Here is a 15848-nt window from a genome sequence, read left to right as displayed (position 1 = left end):
CTGAGTCAAGATGGATAAAAGATTTAAATCTAAGACATGAAACTATAAAAATGTTAGAAGAAAGAATAGGAAAAACTCTTGATGATGTTGGACTGGGGAAAGATTTTATGACAAAAGACTTCAGTGGCAATCACAAGAACAAAAATAAACAAACAGGACTTAATTAAAGCTTTTGTACAGCTAAGGGCACAAGTAAAACAAAAAGACAACATTTGGAATGGGAAAAGATATTTTCAGGGTATGACTCTGACAAAGGGTTGATGACTAGAAACTAAAGAGAGCTCAAATTAATCAACAAAAAACAAGCAAACAATCCCATTTATCATCAGGCAAGAACAGAACCTTCTCTGAGGAAGACAGATAAAGGGCTAACAAACATTTGAAAAAATGCTCATTATCCCTGATCATCAGAGAAATGCAAATCAAAACCACCCTGAGATATTACCTAATCCCAGTGAGAATAGCCCACATTACAAGTGTCAAAGCAGTAGATGCTAGTGTGGATGTGGAGAGAAGGGAACACTTTTACACTGCTGGTGGGACTACAAACTAATATAACCTTTTTGGAAGAAAGTAGGGAGAATCCTTAAAGAACTCAAATTAGACCTTCCATTTGATCCTGCAATCCCATTACTAGGCACCTACTAGAAGAAAAAAAAAAATCCTTTCATCATAAGGACATTTGCACTGGACCATTTATTGCAGCTCAATTTACAATTGCCAAAATGTAGAAACAACCTAAATGCCCACCAAGCTATGGTATATGTATACCATGGAACACTATTCATCCATTAAAAAAGATGGAGACTTTACATCTTTTGTATTAACCAGGGTGGAGTTGATTCTTCTTAGTAAAGTATCACAAGAATGGAGAAGCAAGAATCCAATGTACTCAATTCTAATATGACACCAACAGAGGATCTATTACACACCCACATAAGATAAAAACTCAAATCAATTTAAGGTGGTGAGTGGGAGAATGAGGGAGCAAGGAGAGGGGAGAAGGGGGAATAGGGGTGTTCCCACTTAATGGGCACAATATTAGGGTGGATGGCACATCTCTTGGGGGTGGGACACAATTATAAGAGGGACTTTACCTATTTGTAACAAATGCAAACATTGTAACCTAATTCTTTGTACCCTCAATTTAAAAAAGGAGAAAAAATATATATATATGAAGCTTTACCAAAAATTTTGAAAAGAAAAATACAGCACATTCTTTCATCTCAATATATTGTTCCGTGTATGAATGATTTTAAATATTATAGCAAGTAAGAAAAGAACAAATCGTTAATAAATACTACAGGACAATAAAGGACTCCTTTACCTTAAAAAAAAAAAAAGTAAAGAGAACTATAGAACAATATCCTTTATGAATATAGGGATCTATAAAAATCTCAACAAAATACTAGCAAGCCAAATCCAACGACGTATAAAAAAGGACACCATGGGGTGGCGCCTGTGGCTCAAAGGAGTAGAGCACTGGCCCCATATGCCAGAGGTGGTGGGTTCAAACCCAGCCCCAGCCAAAAACTGAAAAAAAAAAAAAAAAAAAAAAAAAAAAAAGGACACCATGACCAAATAAACTTTGTCCAAGAAACATAAGCTTAGTTTTACATTTAAAATCAATATAACTCACCATAGTAATAGAATCAAGGACAAAATGCACAAGATGGCCTACATAGACATAGAAAAATGGGTTTCATAAAATTTAACACAATTTCATAATAAAAATTCCCAAAACAAACTAAAAAGAGATGAGAATTTCCTCAACTTCATAAAGGGCATTTATAAACCCCCCTAAAACCACACCAAATGATGACAAACTAAAAACTTTCCCCTTAAGATCAGAATCAAGACAAGGATGTCTGCTTTCACTTCTATTGAACATTGAACTGAAGGTTCTAGCCCAGGTAATTAAATAAGAGAAAAAAAAAAAAGGCAGCAAAATTGAAAAAGCCATCTCCATTTGCAGGTGGCACACTCTTATACAATAAATCCTCAATGTCATCAATAGGTCCTTGGAAACTGTGACTTTAAGTGAAATGATGGACAGCAGGTCCTTGGACAATGTCATTTCATTCAATATTGTTTTGTCATAATAGTGATTAGGAAAAAAATGGTTTTGTTATACATTGGCATTTCACTTAATGTTCTAGTTCTTGGACTTATTGTATATAAAAAAATATACAATACATTGTATTACTGAGATTTCAATACTCCCCAAATTAATATCCAATTATCCCACACCATTTGTTTCGAAGACTGAAATCTAGAACAAAACAACTTTATAGAAGATTAATGAAGTAAAAGGTTGGTTCTTTGAAAAGATAAACAAAATAGGCAAGCCTCTGGCTATATTAATCAGAAATGGAAAAGAAAGGATTCTAATAACCTCAATTAAAAATAATAACCTCAATTAAAAATGAAAAATATAAAAATATCTATATATAAAAACTTTATATATATATATACTATAAAATACTATAAAAATATCTATGCTCACAATCTTGAAAATGTGGAGGAAATGGACAAATTTTTGGAAGCACACAACCTCCCTAGGCTCAATCAGGAAGATATAGAACTCCTCAACAGACCAATATCAAGCACCAAAATGAAAGCAGCAATAAAAATAACTTCCAAGAAAAAAAAGTCCTGTAACGGACAGTTTAACATCTGAATTTTACCAAACCTATAAAGAAGAGCTTGTAGCTATACTACAGATATTATTCCTTAACATTGAGAAGGAAGCAATCCTCCCTAAATTGTTCTATGAAGCTAATATCACTTTGATACCCAAGCCAGGAAAGGACACAACTAAAAAAGAAGACAACAGGCCAATATCGCTTATGAATATAGATGCAAAAATTCTCAGTAAAATCTTAGCCAGCAAAATCCAGCTATACATCAAAAAAATAAAAAAGTTCATCATGAACTAGTGGGCTTCATCCCAGAGATGCAGGGATGGCTCGATGTATGCAAATCTCTAAATGCATTCCACCACATAAATAGATACAAAAACAAGGACTGTGTGATCCTTTCAATAGATTCAGAAAAGGCATTCAAATAAATTCAGCAACTTTTTATGATAAGAACACTTAACAATACAGGCATAGATAGAACTTACCTTAAAATTATAAAGGCCATAAATGACAAATTCACAGCCAACATCATATTGAATGGGGAAAAATTGAAAGCATTCCCACCTAGAACTAGAACCATGTAAGTTTATCCACTATCTCCACTTCTGTATAACAGTGCTGAAAGTCCTACCCAGAGCAAACAGGCAAGAGAAGGAAATCAAGGGGATCCAAATGGGGAAAGAAGAGGTCAAATTATCACTCTTTGCTGATAATGTGATCTTATAGCTGGAAAAATCCAAAAATTCAAACAAAAGACTCCTGGAATTGGTAAATAAATTCAGTAAAGTCTCAGGCTACCAAATCAATGTACACAAATCAGTAGCTTTCATAGATGCCAACAACAGTCAAGCTGAGAATCAAATAAAAGACACAATACCTTTCTCAGAAGCAGCAAAGAAATAAAATACCTAGGAATATACTTAACAAAGACTTTAAAGACCTCTATAGGGAGAATTATGAAACGCTGAGGAAAGACATTGCAGAGGACAAGTATCATGCTCATGAATAGACAGAATCAACATTGTTAAAATGTCTACACTTCCTAAAGTGATTTATAAACTCAGTATAATTCCCATTAAAATACAAATGCCATTTTTTGCAGATCTGGAAAAAGTAGTTCTATCCTCCATTTAGAATCAGAAAGGACCTCCCCCCAATAGCCAGGGCAACCTTACACTAATAAGAACAAAGCAGGAGGTATGCCCTTACCAGATTTCAAGCTATACTACAAGGCTACCGTAACCAAAACAGTGTGGTACTCGCACAGAAACAGAGACAGAGACCTGTGGATCAGAACAGAAAACCCAGAGATGAAATCATCCTCATATTCTCATCTGATTTTTGACAAAAAAGACAAAAACATACACTGGGGAAAAGAATCCCTGTTCAATAAATGGTGCTGGGAAAACTGGACCACCACATATAAAAGATTGAAAAGGATCACCCCTCTTATCACTCAAAAAAAAAAAAAATTAACTTACTATGATATGGATAAAAGACTTAAACCTAAAACAGACACTTCAAGAATCCTAAAAGAATAGGCAAGTGTGGTGGCTCACATCTGAAATCCTAGCACACTTGCAGGCTGAGGTGGGTAGGTTGCTTGATCTCTGGAGTTTGAGATCAGCCTGAGCAAGAGCAAGATGCCTGTCTCTACTAAAAATAGAAAAACTAGGCAGATGTTGTGGTGGGCACCTGTAGTTACAGCTACTTGGAAAGCTAAGGCAAGAGGATTGTGTGAGCCCAAAAGTTTGAGGTTGCTGTGAGCTATGATGATGCCATGACACTCTACCCAGGGTGACAGAGTAAGACTCTTTCTCAAAAAAGAAAAAAAAAACAAAAAAAGAATCCTAAATATGTTAGAAAAACTCTTGTAGATATGTACATATAGGACAAGGCAAAGAATTTGTGAAGAAGACCCCAAAAGCAATCTCAGCAGCAACAAAAATAAATAGAATCTGATTAAATTAAAAAGCTTCTACACAGCCAAGTATGCAAGCAAAAGAGCGAATAGATAGCTCACAGAATGGGAGAAAATATTTGTATGCTGTACATTTGATAAGGGTCTGACAATCTACAAAGAACTCAAGCAAATTAGTAAGAAACAATCAAACAACCTCATTAAAAATTCAGCAAAAGACATGAACAGAAACTTTTCACATGAAGATAAACTAATGGCCAACAAACTCATGAAAAAATGCTCAATATCTAAAATCATTAGGGAAATGCAAATCAAAACCACAAAGAGATATCATTTAACTCTAATGAGAATGGCTTAAATTAAAAAGTCCCAAAACAACAGATGCTGGTATGGATGCAGAGAGAAAGGAACTCTTATTCATTGTTGGTGGGACTGCAAAGAAGTATGGAGATACCTCAAAGAACTTAAAGTAAATATACCATTTGAACAAGCAACCCCACTGCTGGGTATATACCCAAAGGAAAAAAGGTCATTTTATAAAAAGGACACCTGCACTCAAATGTTTATAGCAGCACAATTCACAATTGCAAAGATGTGGTAACAATCTGTGAACTAAAATAAAATCTTAAGGTTCCCCTTAAGTGGGTGACTGACTGGACCCCCTCTTGGCCAAAAAAATCCCTCAAAGTGAGTTGCTTGCCATGAGAAAGTGGACCAGACATGCCTCATCATGCCCCCGTTCCCTTCTTAGAGATATCCTCTGTGACTCATTAACAGGCCTAAGGCTATTCAAGACTTACTTGCAGGTCCTCACTGTACACAACAAACCTCTTGAGTCTGTCAGTACTTTGTCTCTGATGAACAGACTTTATCTTAAACATTCCTTTTCACTGACTCTTGGTCTTAAACAAAGCCTAACTCTTTCAGCCAATTGTCAGCTAAAGAATCTTTAAACCTACCTACAACCTGTAAGCAACCCCCTTCCAGATGTTTATAATTTGAGCTAAACTTTTTAGCTAAACTTTTTTGAGCTAAACCAATGTATGTTTTCCATATATTAATTTATTACCTCACCTGTAATTCCTGTCTCTCTAAGATGCATACAACAGAACTGTAACCCCCACCACCACAACTCCACTTGCTCAAGTCCTCTTGTGTGTGGCTATGGGTCATGGTCCTCAAATGTGGCTCAGAATAATCCACTTTAAATTATTTTATAGAGTATGGCTTTTTTCCCATCAACAAACCATAGCGCCTACCAACACATGAATGGATAAATAAAATGTGATATATGCATACTATGGAGTATTACTCAGACATAAAAAAATTGGTGATCTAGTATCTTTTTGGACAACTTGGAGGGAACTGGAAACCATTTTTTTAATAAAACATCACAAGAATGGAGAAACAAACACATGTACTCAATACCAACTGGGAACTGAGTGCACATGTCGATCAACACTTAGGTGCACATATGGAAGTAAATCTCAGCTGAATCAAAATCCAGCTGGAGTGGGGAGGACGGAATGGGTAATTCCCTCCTATTCACACCTGGTAGGTATGATGCACACTATCTGGGGGAAGGGCACATTCACATGTAAAACTTTGACTCAATCTGTACAAAAACAAAGTATGTAAACAAAAAATGTCCTCTAACATTCTGAAAATAGAAAAAAAAAATACATAAAGAAAAATCTGGTACACCAAAAGAAGAAATAGGCAAATCCATACACATCATTTTAAAACATCTCTCTTGGTGTTTAAAAGAATAATTAGACAGAAAATCATCAAGGATATATAATATTTAATCAACACTACCAATCACCTTGATCTGCTTAGCATCTATAGAGCATACAGCAACAACCTCAAAATAAACATTATTTTCAAGTACAGACAGAATATTCACCAAGATAAATTTATGTGCTACGTCAAAAATAAGTCTCAGTTAATTTCAAAAGACTACAATGTTATACAATATGCCTTCTGGTGACAATGGAACAAAATTATGTAAATCAATAATAAGATAAAAAGAAAAATCACCAAATATTCAAAAATTAAACACAATTCTATATAATCTATAAGTAAGAGAAGTCATCAGTAAAGAAATTAGAAAATATTTCAAGCCCAAACTATATTGAAAATATCAGAATTTGTGGGATGCAGCTAAAATAATGCATAGAAAGAAGTTTATTGATTTACATTATTATATTAAAGAACAAGAATGATTTAAAATCAATCAACTACCTTGCCCCTTTAATATTTTAAAAGAGGAAGAATACATTAATCCAAAAATATGTACATAAAAGGAAATTATACAAAAAAAGACACACAAATGGCCAATAACCACATAAAAAGGTGCTCATCATTAATATTCATTAGAGAAATGCAAATCAAAACCACAATGAGGTACCACTTCATACCCATTAGGATAGCTATAATCAAAAACCAAAAATAACAAATGTTGATGAGGATGTGGAACAAAGTGGAACTCTTTTACATTGCTGGTGAGAAAGTAAAATGGTTTAGTGCTATGGAAAACTTTCCTCAGAATGTTAAGCATAAAATTACCATGTGACTCAGAAATTCCATTCCCAGTTATATATATCCCAAATAATTGAAAACAGGTGTACATAGAGGCTGATAGCATTAATCATGACAACTAAAAGGTGAAAATAATGCAAATGTCCATCCATGGATGAACAAATAAACTGTGGTGTGCATATGCATGTGTTTGTGTATACATACATATACACACATAATACAAGGACTATTACTGAGCCATAAACAGGACTGGAATACTGGTATATGCTATAGTGCATCTGAACCTCAAAAGCAGTATGCTAAGTGAAAGAAGGCAGACACAAAAGGTCATATATAGTATAGCTATGTTAACATGAAATAGCCAGAATAGGCAAATTATAAAGAAAAAATTAAGATTGGATGCTGTCAGGGACTGGGAAAAGGTAGAAATGAGTGTTTAATGGGCAAAAGGGTTTACTTTTGGAGTGATGAAAATATTTTGAAACTAGATAAAGGCGGTGGTTGCACAACATCATGACTGTACTAAACACCACTGAACTGTTCACTTTAAAAGTTTAATTTTAAATTATGTGAATTCAAACTCAATTAAAATACTACAATGAGATATGTCACACATAAAAATGTGGGTAGGATCGGCACCTGTAGCTCAGTGGTTAGGATGCTGGCCACGTGCACTGGGGCTGGTGGATTCAAACCCAGCCCGGGCCTGCTAAACAACAGTGACAACAACAACAACAACAATAGCCAGGTGTTGTGGTGGTTGTAGCTGTAGTCCCAGCTACTTGGGAGGCTAAGGCAAGAGAATTGCTTAAGTCCAAGAGTTTGAAGTTGCCGTGAGCTGTGACGCCATAGCACTCTATCGAGGGTGACATAATGAGACTCTGCCTCAAAAAAATGTGGATAATAACTAGTGTTGGTGAGGATGTGGAGATACTGAGACTCTCACATATTGCTGGTGTGACTATAAAATGGTACAGGCACTGTGGAAAACAGTTTGGCAATTTCTCAAAATAAGAGACTAGGAGTTACCACATGACCATCCTAGATTATACCTAACACAATTGAAAACATATATTCCCCCCAAAATTATAGACAAATGTTCATAGAATCATTAATAGTCAAGATTAGAAACAATCTGAATGTCTACCAACTGATAAAAAGGTACTAGAACAATTAGACATCTACCTAAAAATAAAATGAACCTTGAACTATACCTTTCAAGATACATAAAAATTAACTTGAAATAGATCATAGACCTACTATAAAACCTTAAACTATAAGACTTCTAGAGGATAACAAAGAAGAAAATCTTGATGATCTTAGGTTAGGCAAAATTTCTTAGATATGGAACATGCACAAAAAGTATGGTCCATAAAATTTTTTAAATTGATCATTCGACTTCATTAAATTTAAAATTTGTTGTTGAAAGAAAATGAAAATATTGGCTATACAATAGAAGAAAGTATCTGTGAAATAATTATCTGATAAAAAGATCTGTATAATAAGGATATTTTTACTTAAGACTATGAGTATGTTTTAAAATCCCTGAAAACTCAGTAGTAAGGAAACAAGCAATTGGATTTAAAATGGTTAAAAGATTTGAATAGATACTTCAATTTGCAATGGCAAATAAGCACATGAAAAGATGCTTATCATTAATAGTCACAGAAGAATGCAAATTACAACCATAATGCTGTACCATTATATACCAATTAGAATGGCTAAAACTGAAAGAACTGACAACACAAAGTGGTGGCAGAAACAGAGAAACAGGATCTCCTAAATTTATTGGCAAGAATGCAAGATCATACAGATCCTTTGGAAAACAGTTGAGCAGTTTCTTATGTTGACCAACATATGGTAAACATATGTTGACGATAGGATCCCAAAATCCAACTGTTGATATTTACCCCAGAGAAAAATATAGATGCATATGCGAATATTTACATAGGCTTTAGTCACAATTTCAAAAATCTGTAAACAACCTAAATGTCTTTTAATCAGTGAATGGATAAAGAAACCGAGATATATACATACAACGGAACACAAAATAGTCATACAAACAACAATGTAGGTGAATTTCGTATGCTAAATGAAAGAAATTAGATTTAAAATGCTACATACTGTGTGGGATTTGTAAGGCATTCTGGAAAAGATACAACTTTAGAGACAGAAAAAGTAGTAGTTGCCTTGAGATGGCAGCGGAGGTTACCAACAGGCACAAGGGAGTTCTCTGGGATGATAGAAATGTTTTGTATTTTGATTGCTGTGGTGATTACATAAGTGCACGTGGGTGTCAAAACTCAAAGAACCGCACACTACAAACAGAGTGAATTTTACTGTATGTAAATTATAACAATAAATCTTACTTTTAAAAAAACGCAGCTTTTAAAAGATATACAGTTTAAAATAAATTTAGATCATAAAATGAGATTCTTTAGAAGCATTATCATTTGGCTTATTAGAATCTCTCTAACAAGGAAGTATCTTAGTATCTTTTAGCCCCATGAATTTATTCTCAGCCTATATTAAGACAAATGAAATCAGACAAGCAAAATAATCATGCTGTTTTTATTCCAGACATATTCACTATCTGCCTTACTCCTGTAACATTCATTAACATTTTCAAACAATAAACATAAATGAATTTTATAGTAGCCATCAATTTTCCTAATTTTCAAAAGTATATTTAAGGCCAAATTGATACCAGCAAAATCCTTTCCACAGGAAGTCAGCTTCATTCAAGGATATTTAGGGCAGACTATTGTCATATTACTAGATATGAATGATTAAACCAGAGGGGGCACCTGCCAGCTTGTTGGTAACTTATGTTTGCATTCAGGCTCAGTATCTAGTTTTTCTCTTCTCTCCAATTGTTAAATTAAACATGTATATGTATATATGTGATACAAACGCTATTTGGGCAAACTGGAAGCAAAGAGACAGTCAAGATTTGATCACTATCCCATACCTATTGCTGGATTTCTTGTCTAGAGAAACTGATATTTCTTGATGCTCCAGATATATTCTCTAGATGACAAGGATACACAACCTTACTATCCTCAAATTTTGAAACACAATTTTCTAAAGATTGACTTTTGCTTTATTTTAATGAGGATTTTATTTCTCTGGAAATTCTACTTTTTAAAACCCAGAAAAGGGTATCTCCAAGATAAAGCGGTACATGCTGATAGGTATACTTAGGAAGCCTAAGTTAGTTTATTTAAAAACAGGATAGTCAGCAATCAACCCTTTGCCTCTCATAGTCCCATTAGCCCACTCTCAGATTTCCTGGCTAAAATGCTCAGTGAACCCTAGGGCCAGAGACAGTGATGACTCACAGCAAACCCCAGATGCTCAAAAAGCAAACATTCCCCAGAAGCAACCTTCTGTTGTAATGACTGGAGTGCATCCAGCTTTCTGGCTCCCTTTGCTCCCACAACTTGAAATTCATCAAAAATCATCCATCTCTCCTCGTTAACAAATCAGATACAGTTGACGGCAAAATATAAAGAAATGAAATATAATATCAACAAATAAAAGGTAGAATACCTTGTTTTGAGCTAATTCCTTTTCCAAATTGCATTTTTCCTGTGCTAATTCTTTTTCTGTGTTATTAACCTGCCCAAAAGTGGGGGGAAAAAAGAAATGAGTTAATTTTACAGCAGCTAACAGACTCTTCTATAACAGACACATCCTGCATGTCAATTAATACCTACACTGCAGAGATAGTACATCCTCTCAGAAAAGGGGCCAATCAGGGAGTCTCTGAGGCAGAGCAGACTTCACAAATAGCCCTGAAATTAGAAAGACACACGTCTGCATGTCAGACTCTGCTAGTTCCTTCCTAACTAGGAAACAGGGCTGTTCCCCCTGAACCTCTACTGTCCCACTCTCTCAAGGGAAATCAAATTTTAAAATATGACCCCTTAACTAACATGAGGATGTGTGGATTATTAGTTACCATAAAACCTAATGCTGTATAAAGGAGGATATACTGTACTATTTGGCAAGACTATTTTGCATGCCAAAAGGCATAGATAAGCCACCTAAAGATTCTTTAATGGGCAAATCAGACAAACTACATCTGGCTTTTCTTGTCTTTTTTTTTCTTTTTTTGCATTAAGAATACAATTTTAAAGCATAACCACACCACAACTAGAAGGTAGCATAAAACCATCCTTACATACCTCTCTCTGAAATCTGTCTTTCTCCTGTAGCAAAGACTTGTTCTCTTGCCTTGATGCTTTTAATTCCCCTTGCAATCTTGCAATAGTTGATTCCAGCAGCTCTTTTTGTGCAGCTGTCCTCTTCTCAGCATCCTGTGCTTTCTGGATACACTGGTTATGCTCGAAGATTAAATGATCCCTGCAAGAAGAGAATAAGGAGATATGAAAGCTAAATGAGAGTTCTACTCTAACAGAAAAAGTAATTAAATGTTCTTAAAGAACATTATCTCCTCCCCAAGAGCAGTTACCAAAATGTTCTATAAAGCTAGTTTCTTGAGGGCACAGTCTTTATTTTTTCTTTGTGGCTGACCCAGCAAATGTTTAAAAAAATATTCCCATTAAAGATAAGAAACACACAAGAACAAAAGATGCATAAGAAGTTGCACATGATTTACTCACAGATGTGCTTGTAGTTGATTTTTCTCATTCTGAACATTCTGTAGTTCACCTGTGATACTGGCATGGGCTGCATCCAGCAGTAAGTTTTGTTCTTGAAATGTCTGCGTCATCACTTTCTGCTCTACCTGAGGGTTAGGTAATATTAAAAGTTGAGATGCCAGAAAGTCACTTAGGGAGGCTGATCAAAGACACTGAACTTACAAAAGGAGAAGTTTTTAGATTGTTGTTGGGGGTTTGTTTGTGTGTTTTGTTTTTGCAACAGAGTCTCACTCTGTTGCCCAGGGTAGAGTGCCATGGTGTCAGCCTAGTTCACAGCAACCTTAAGCTCCTGGGCTCAATCTATCATTCTGCCTCAGCCTCCCGAGTAGCTTGGACTACAGGAGCCTTCCACAACACCCGGCTAATTTTCCTATTTTTTTAGTAGAGATGAGGTCTCGCTCTTGCTCAGGCTGGTCTCAAACTTTGAGCTCAAGCAAGCCTCCTGCCTTGGCCCCCCAGAGTACTAGGATTACAAGTGTGAGCCACTGCATCCAGCCCCAAAAGATAAATTTTATTTATATAAATAAAACCTTTTTTTTTAAGAATTTATTTTAATGCCCAGCTTTCTCTGTGTCCTCTCCTGAGATTACTACAATTCTATCATTTTATAACTCTACTAGCCAAGAGTCCAGATGCATTATTTATGCAATGCATTATTTAAGCTGAAATTTTTACATAACTCCTAATACTAACATATTTTTCAAGATAGAAAATTGTATTAAGAATATTTTAGGTATTTGAAAATTTCAATATGATGCTTATTTATTTATTTATTTTTTTTTTTTGAGACAGAGTCTTACTATATCGCCCTCAGTAGAGTGTCGTGGCATCACAGCTTACAGCAACCTCAAACTTCTGGGCTTAAGCCATTTGCCTGCCTCAGTCTCCCAAATAGCTGGGACCACAGGCACCCACCACAACGTCTGGCTATTTTTTGTTGCAGTTGTCATTGTTGTTTAGCTGGCCTGGGCTGGGTTTGAACCCACTAACCTCGGTGAATGTGGTTGGCGCTGTAACCACTGTGCTATGGGCACCAAGACATGATACTTAATTTTAAAAAGTATACATATGTTTATAAATATAAAGTGAAAAGATCCTTTCATCTCTTCCTACAACACCTACCAAATAATCCCACTTGCTAAAGATAATCATGTTTAATGTGATTTTATAGTTTAATAGTATGAATTCTTTTAAGACTATCTTAAATTGCACTCAGATACTACTACAGCAAAAACACAATAACTATTTCACATGATTTATATTCTTTGGCTCACCATTTTAGAATTATCAGAACATTTTTATACACATATACCCTACCTATAATCTATAAAGTTTTTGCAAATATAGTACATTATAACAATTACTTCTGTAGATACTTCTAAAAACACTTCTTTTAACAATATTTGATTGGAAGGCAAACCTTCACAGCTTCACGCCTGGTAAAATGGGATGCCACTTGTGTTATACATATTTTTTTTATTGTTAAATCATAGCTGTGTACATTAGTGCAATCAAGGGGTACAATGTGCTGGTTTCATATACAATCTGAAATATTCTCATCAAACTGTTCAACGTAGCCTTCATGGCATTTTCTTAGTTATTGTATGTAGACATTTGTATACTACCTTTAGTAGGTTTCGCCTGTACCCATTCTAAAATGCGCCATAGGTGTGGCCCCACTAATTACCCTCCGTCCACTCTAACCTCCCCCCTCCCTTCCCCTTCCTTGGCCCTTTCCTCATAATCTTGTGCTATAGTTGGGTTATAGCCTTCATGTGAAAGCTATAATTTAGTTTCATAGTAGGGCTGAGTACATTGGATACTTTTTCTTCCATTCCTGAGATACTTCGCTAAGAAGAATATGTTCCAGCTCCATCCATGTAAACATGAAAGAGGTAAAGTCTCCATCTTTCTTTAAGGCTGCATAATATTCCATCTTGTGGAAAAATGGTAAAATATACCACTTGTGTTATATTTTAAAATTTGAAATGTTGGGTATGATGTTACATTATGCTACATGATTCAGTCCACTCAATTTTAAGTATACAAAAGTAGAAATTTTCTCTTGTTCACCATAGTAATTCTAAGTAGATCGTACATGCACAGAGTAAACACTAAAGGTTTGTTGAATTAATAAAAAATATTTACGGAGTATTTGTTATATGCAAAACATACTTAGTATTATAGGAAATAGCAAAGATATATAAGGTAACGTCCTTGCTTCTAAGGACTTTTACAAAGTAGTAAAGGTAAAGAAGCACGTACATAAATTACTACTAAAGAATGCAGAATAGGGAGTCAACAGAACAATTATTAAAAACATTGACTCTGGTGCCACCACAGGTTTAAATCCAACTCTACTCCTTACTAGATAGGTGACTTTGGGAAAGTTAACTTTTCTTAACCTCATTTTCTTGTTAAGAAAATGAGAATAACAAATACCCCTTTACATAATGACTGCTACTCCTAAAAGAGGAAATACAAGTAAAATCCTTAGCACATGCTTGGTATAGTAAGCATACTTTTAAAAAGTGAGATCTGTTACTGTGATAGCCTGTTTAGTGTTCCAGGAATAGAAGTTGAAAGGGAAAACTCATCCCTCTAGTCGAGATGATCAGCTCCCTGCAAACAACTCAAAGAGTAAACAGAATTTCAAATGCTTGAAGATGAAGTAAAGAGTATCTTAACAGAGAAAATGGCATAAGCAAAATGGGAACTCATAAGATGTTTATTAAAAAGGTAAATTGTTTAGGATTAGTCATAAGCGTTTCCCATGATTCACTGAGATGAGGTAATGTTATGTGAGAAGAAAGTGTTAGAAAGCACTGAGTGTAAGACCAAATCAGCCCTGTGGTGACAACTGAAAATCACTAGAAAAATAAAATAATTCAGTAAGTTTTAAAAAAAAATCATTGTTGGGCAGCATCTGTGGCTCAAAGGAGTGGGGCGCTGGCCCCATATGCCGGAGGTGGCAGGTTCAAACCCAGTCCCAGCCAAAACTGCAAAAAACAAAAAATTATTGTTAAAATATTTTATTTATTCAATTAGCCATGCACATTTCTTGATCGCCCAGCCTGGGTGGCTTTCTGACACGTGGTAAACTCTATCTGAAGTTCACTAGTGGTAAGTGAATACCTGCAGGATGGCTTGATGGTCAGCAATGATTCTGGCTTTTTCCATATTAACAGTCTGAAGCATGCAGGTCAGTTCTGAACATTTTCTATTCAGCTGTTCATTCAAAACCTAAGACAACATATACATTAAGTCATAAGTCTCTCCAATAAAGAATTTTTTCCGCTCATGTATGATTATTTTTAATGGTTACATAGTATCTCACTAAGTGTGTGGACCTAATTTATTTAACCTATTCACAATTCACATTAGTTTATATTAATAAAATATTTTTAAATATTTGGAGTCAACACCCTAAACAACTCTAAGTTAAAAGGAGAGATTTGCTGACTTGGTGGAGCAACTGAGACATACGAGGTATTTTACGAGCTTCTGTTCTTCACAACTTTGAACCACTGGTCCATTAGAGCAAGACATCTGCAGAATGGAGTTTAAAGTATAGGTGTCTAGCCAATATTATGGAAATCTGTTTCCATAATTAGATGCTGAACATTCAGAATTGTTTATCTGGTAATAAAAAATACCTAAGCTCATTCATCACCAACTACAGTATTCATAAAAGTAAAATATAGACAATTTAACCATCACAAGATTAATGTTTCAAAATAAAATAAAAATCTTTTGAGTGACAGATCTACCATACATGTAGTTAGTTAATAACCCTCTTCTGATGTTTTGAAATCTATGAAAAATATTTTTATTAATTATCAGTTATTTTTGCAAGGTAGATTGGGTTATAATTAAAAAGTTCTTCAAGGACAAATAACTTTGAAGAAGCAATAGGAAGAAAACATTTTAAAAAATGGTATAAAAGAAAAGATAAATGGAAAGATTATCTGGCAGGTGTCATAAGTAGTATGGGTAGTATAGTAGTTAGGAACACATTCAGGAGCATTAAGTCATAACCAGATATACAAATTATTCACTACCTGGGGGTAAAACAGG

At 34.9% G+C, this 15848-nt stretch overlaps 1 protein-coding gene across 2 annotated transcripts in view; it reads right to left on the bottom strand.

Annotated features, from left to right (window-relative positions):
- The window catches only part of CCDC150 (coiled-coil domain containing 150), a 108329-nt gene that overhangs the window by 74583 nt on the left and 17898 nt on the right, over window positions 1-15848 (bottom strand). For both annotated transcript variants that reach the window (XM_053598397.1, XM_053598398.1), the window contains exons 9-12: window positions 14907-15014; window positions 11733-11857; window positions 11295-11472; window positions 10657-10725 (exon numbers count right to left, since the gene is read on the bottom strand). In XM_053598397.1, the coding sequence (XP_053454372.1) occupies window positions 10657-10725; window positions 11295-11472; window positions 11733-11857; window positions 14907-15014 (480 nt within the window). The remainder of the gene's footprint in view (window positions 1-10656; window positions 10726-11294; window positions 11473-11732; window positions 11858-14906; window positions 15015-15848) is intronic.

This window comes from Nycticebus coucang, chromosome 7, assembly GCF_027406575.1.
Source record: "Nycticebus coucang isolate mNycCou1 chromosome 7, mNycCou1.pri, whole genome shotgun sequence".
Taxonomy (NCBI): Eukaryota; Metazoa; Chordata; class Mammalia; order Primates; family Lorisidae; genus Nycticebus; species Nycticebus coucang.
This window is presented reverse-complemented; position numbering and strand designations above follow the sequence as displayed.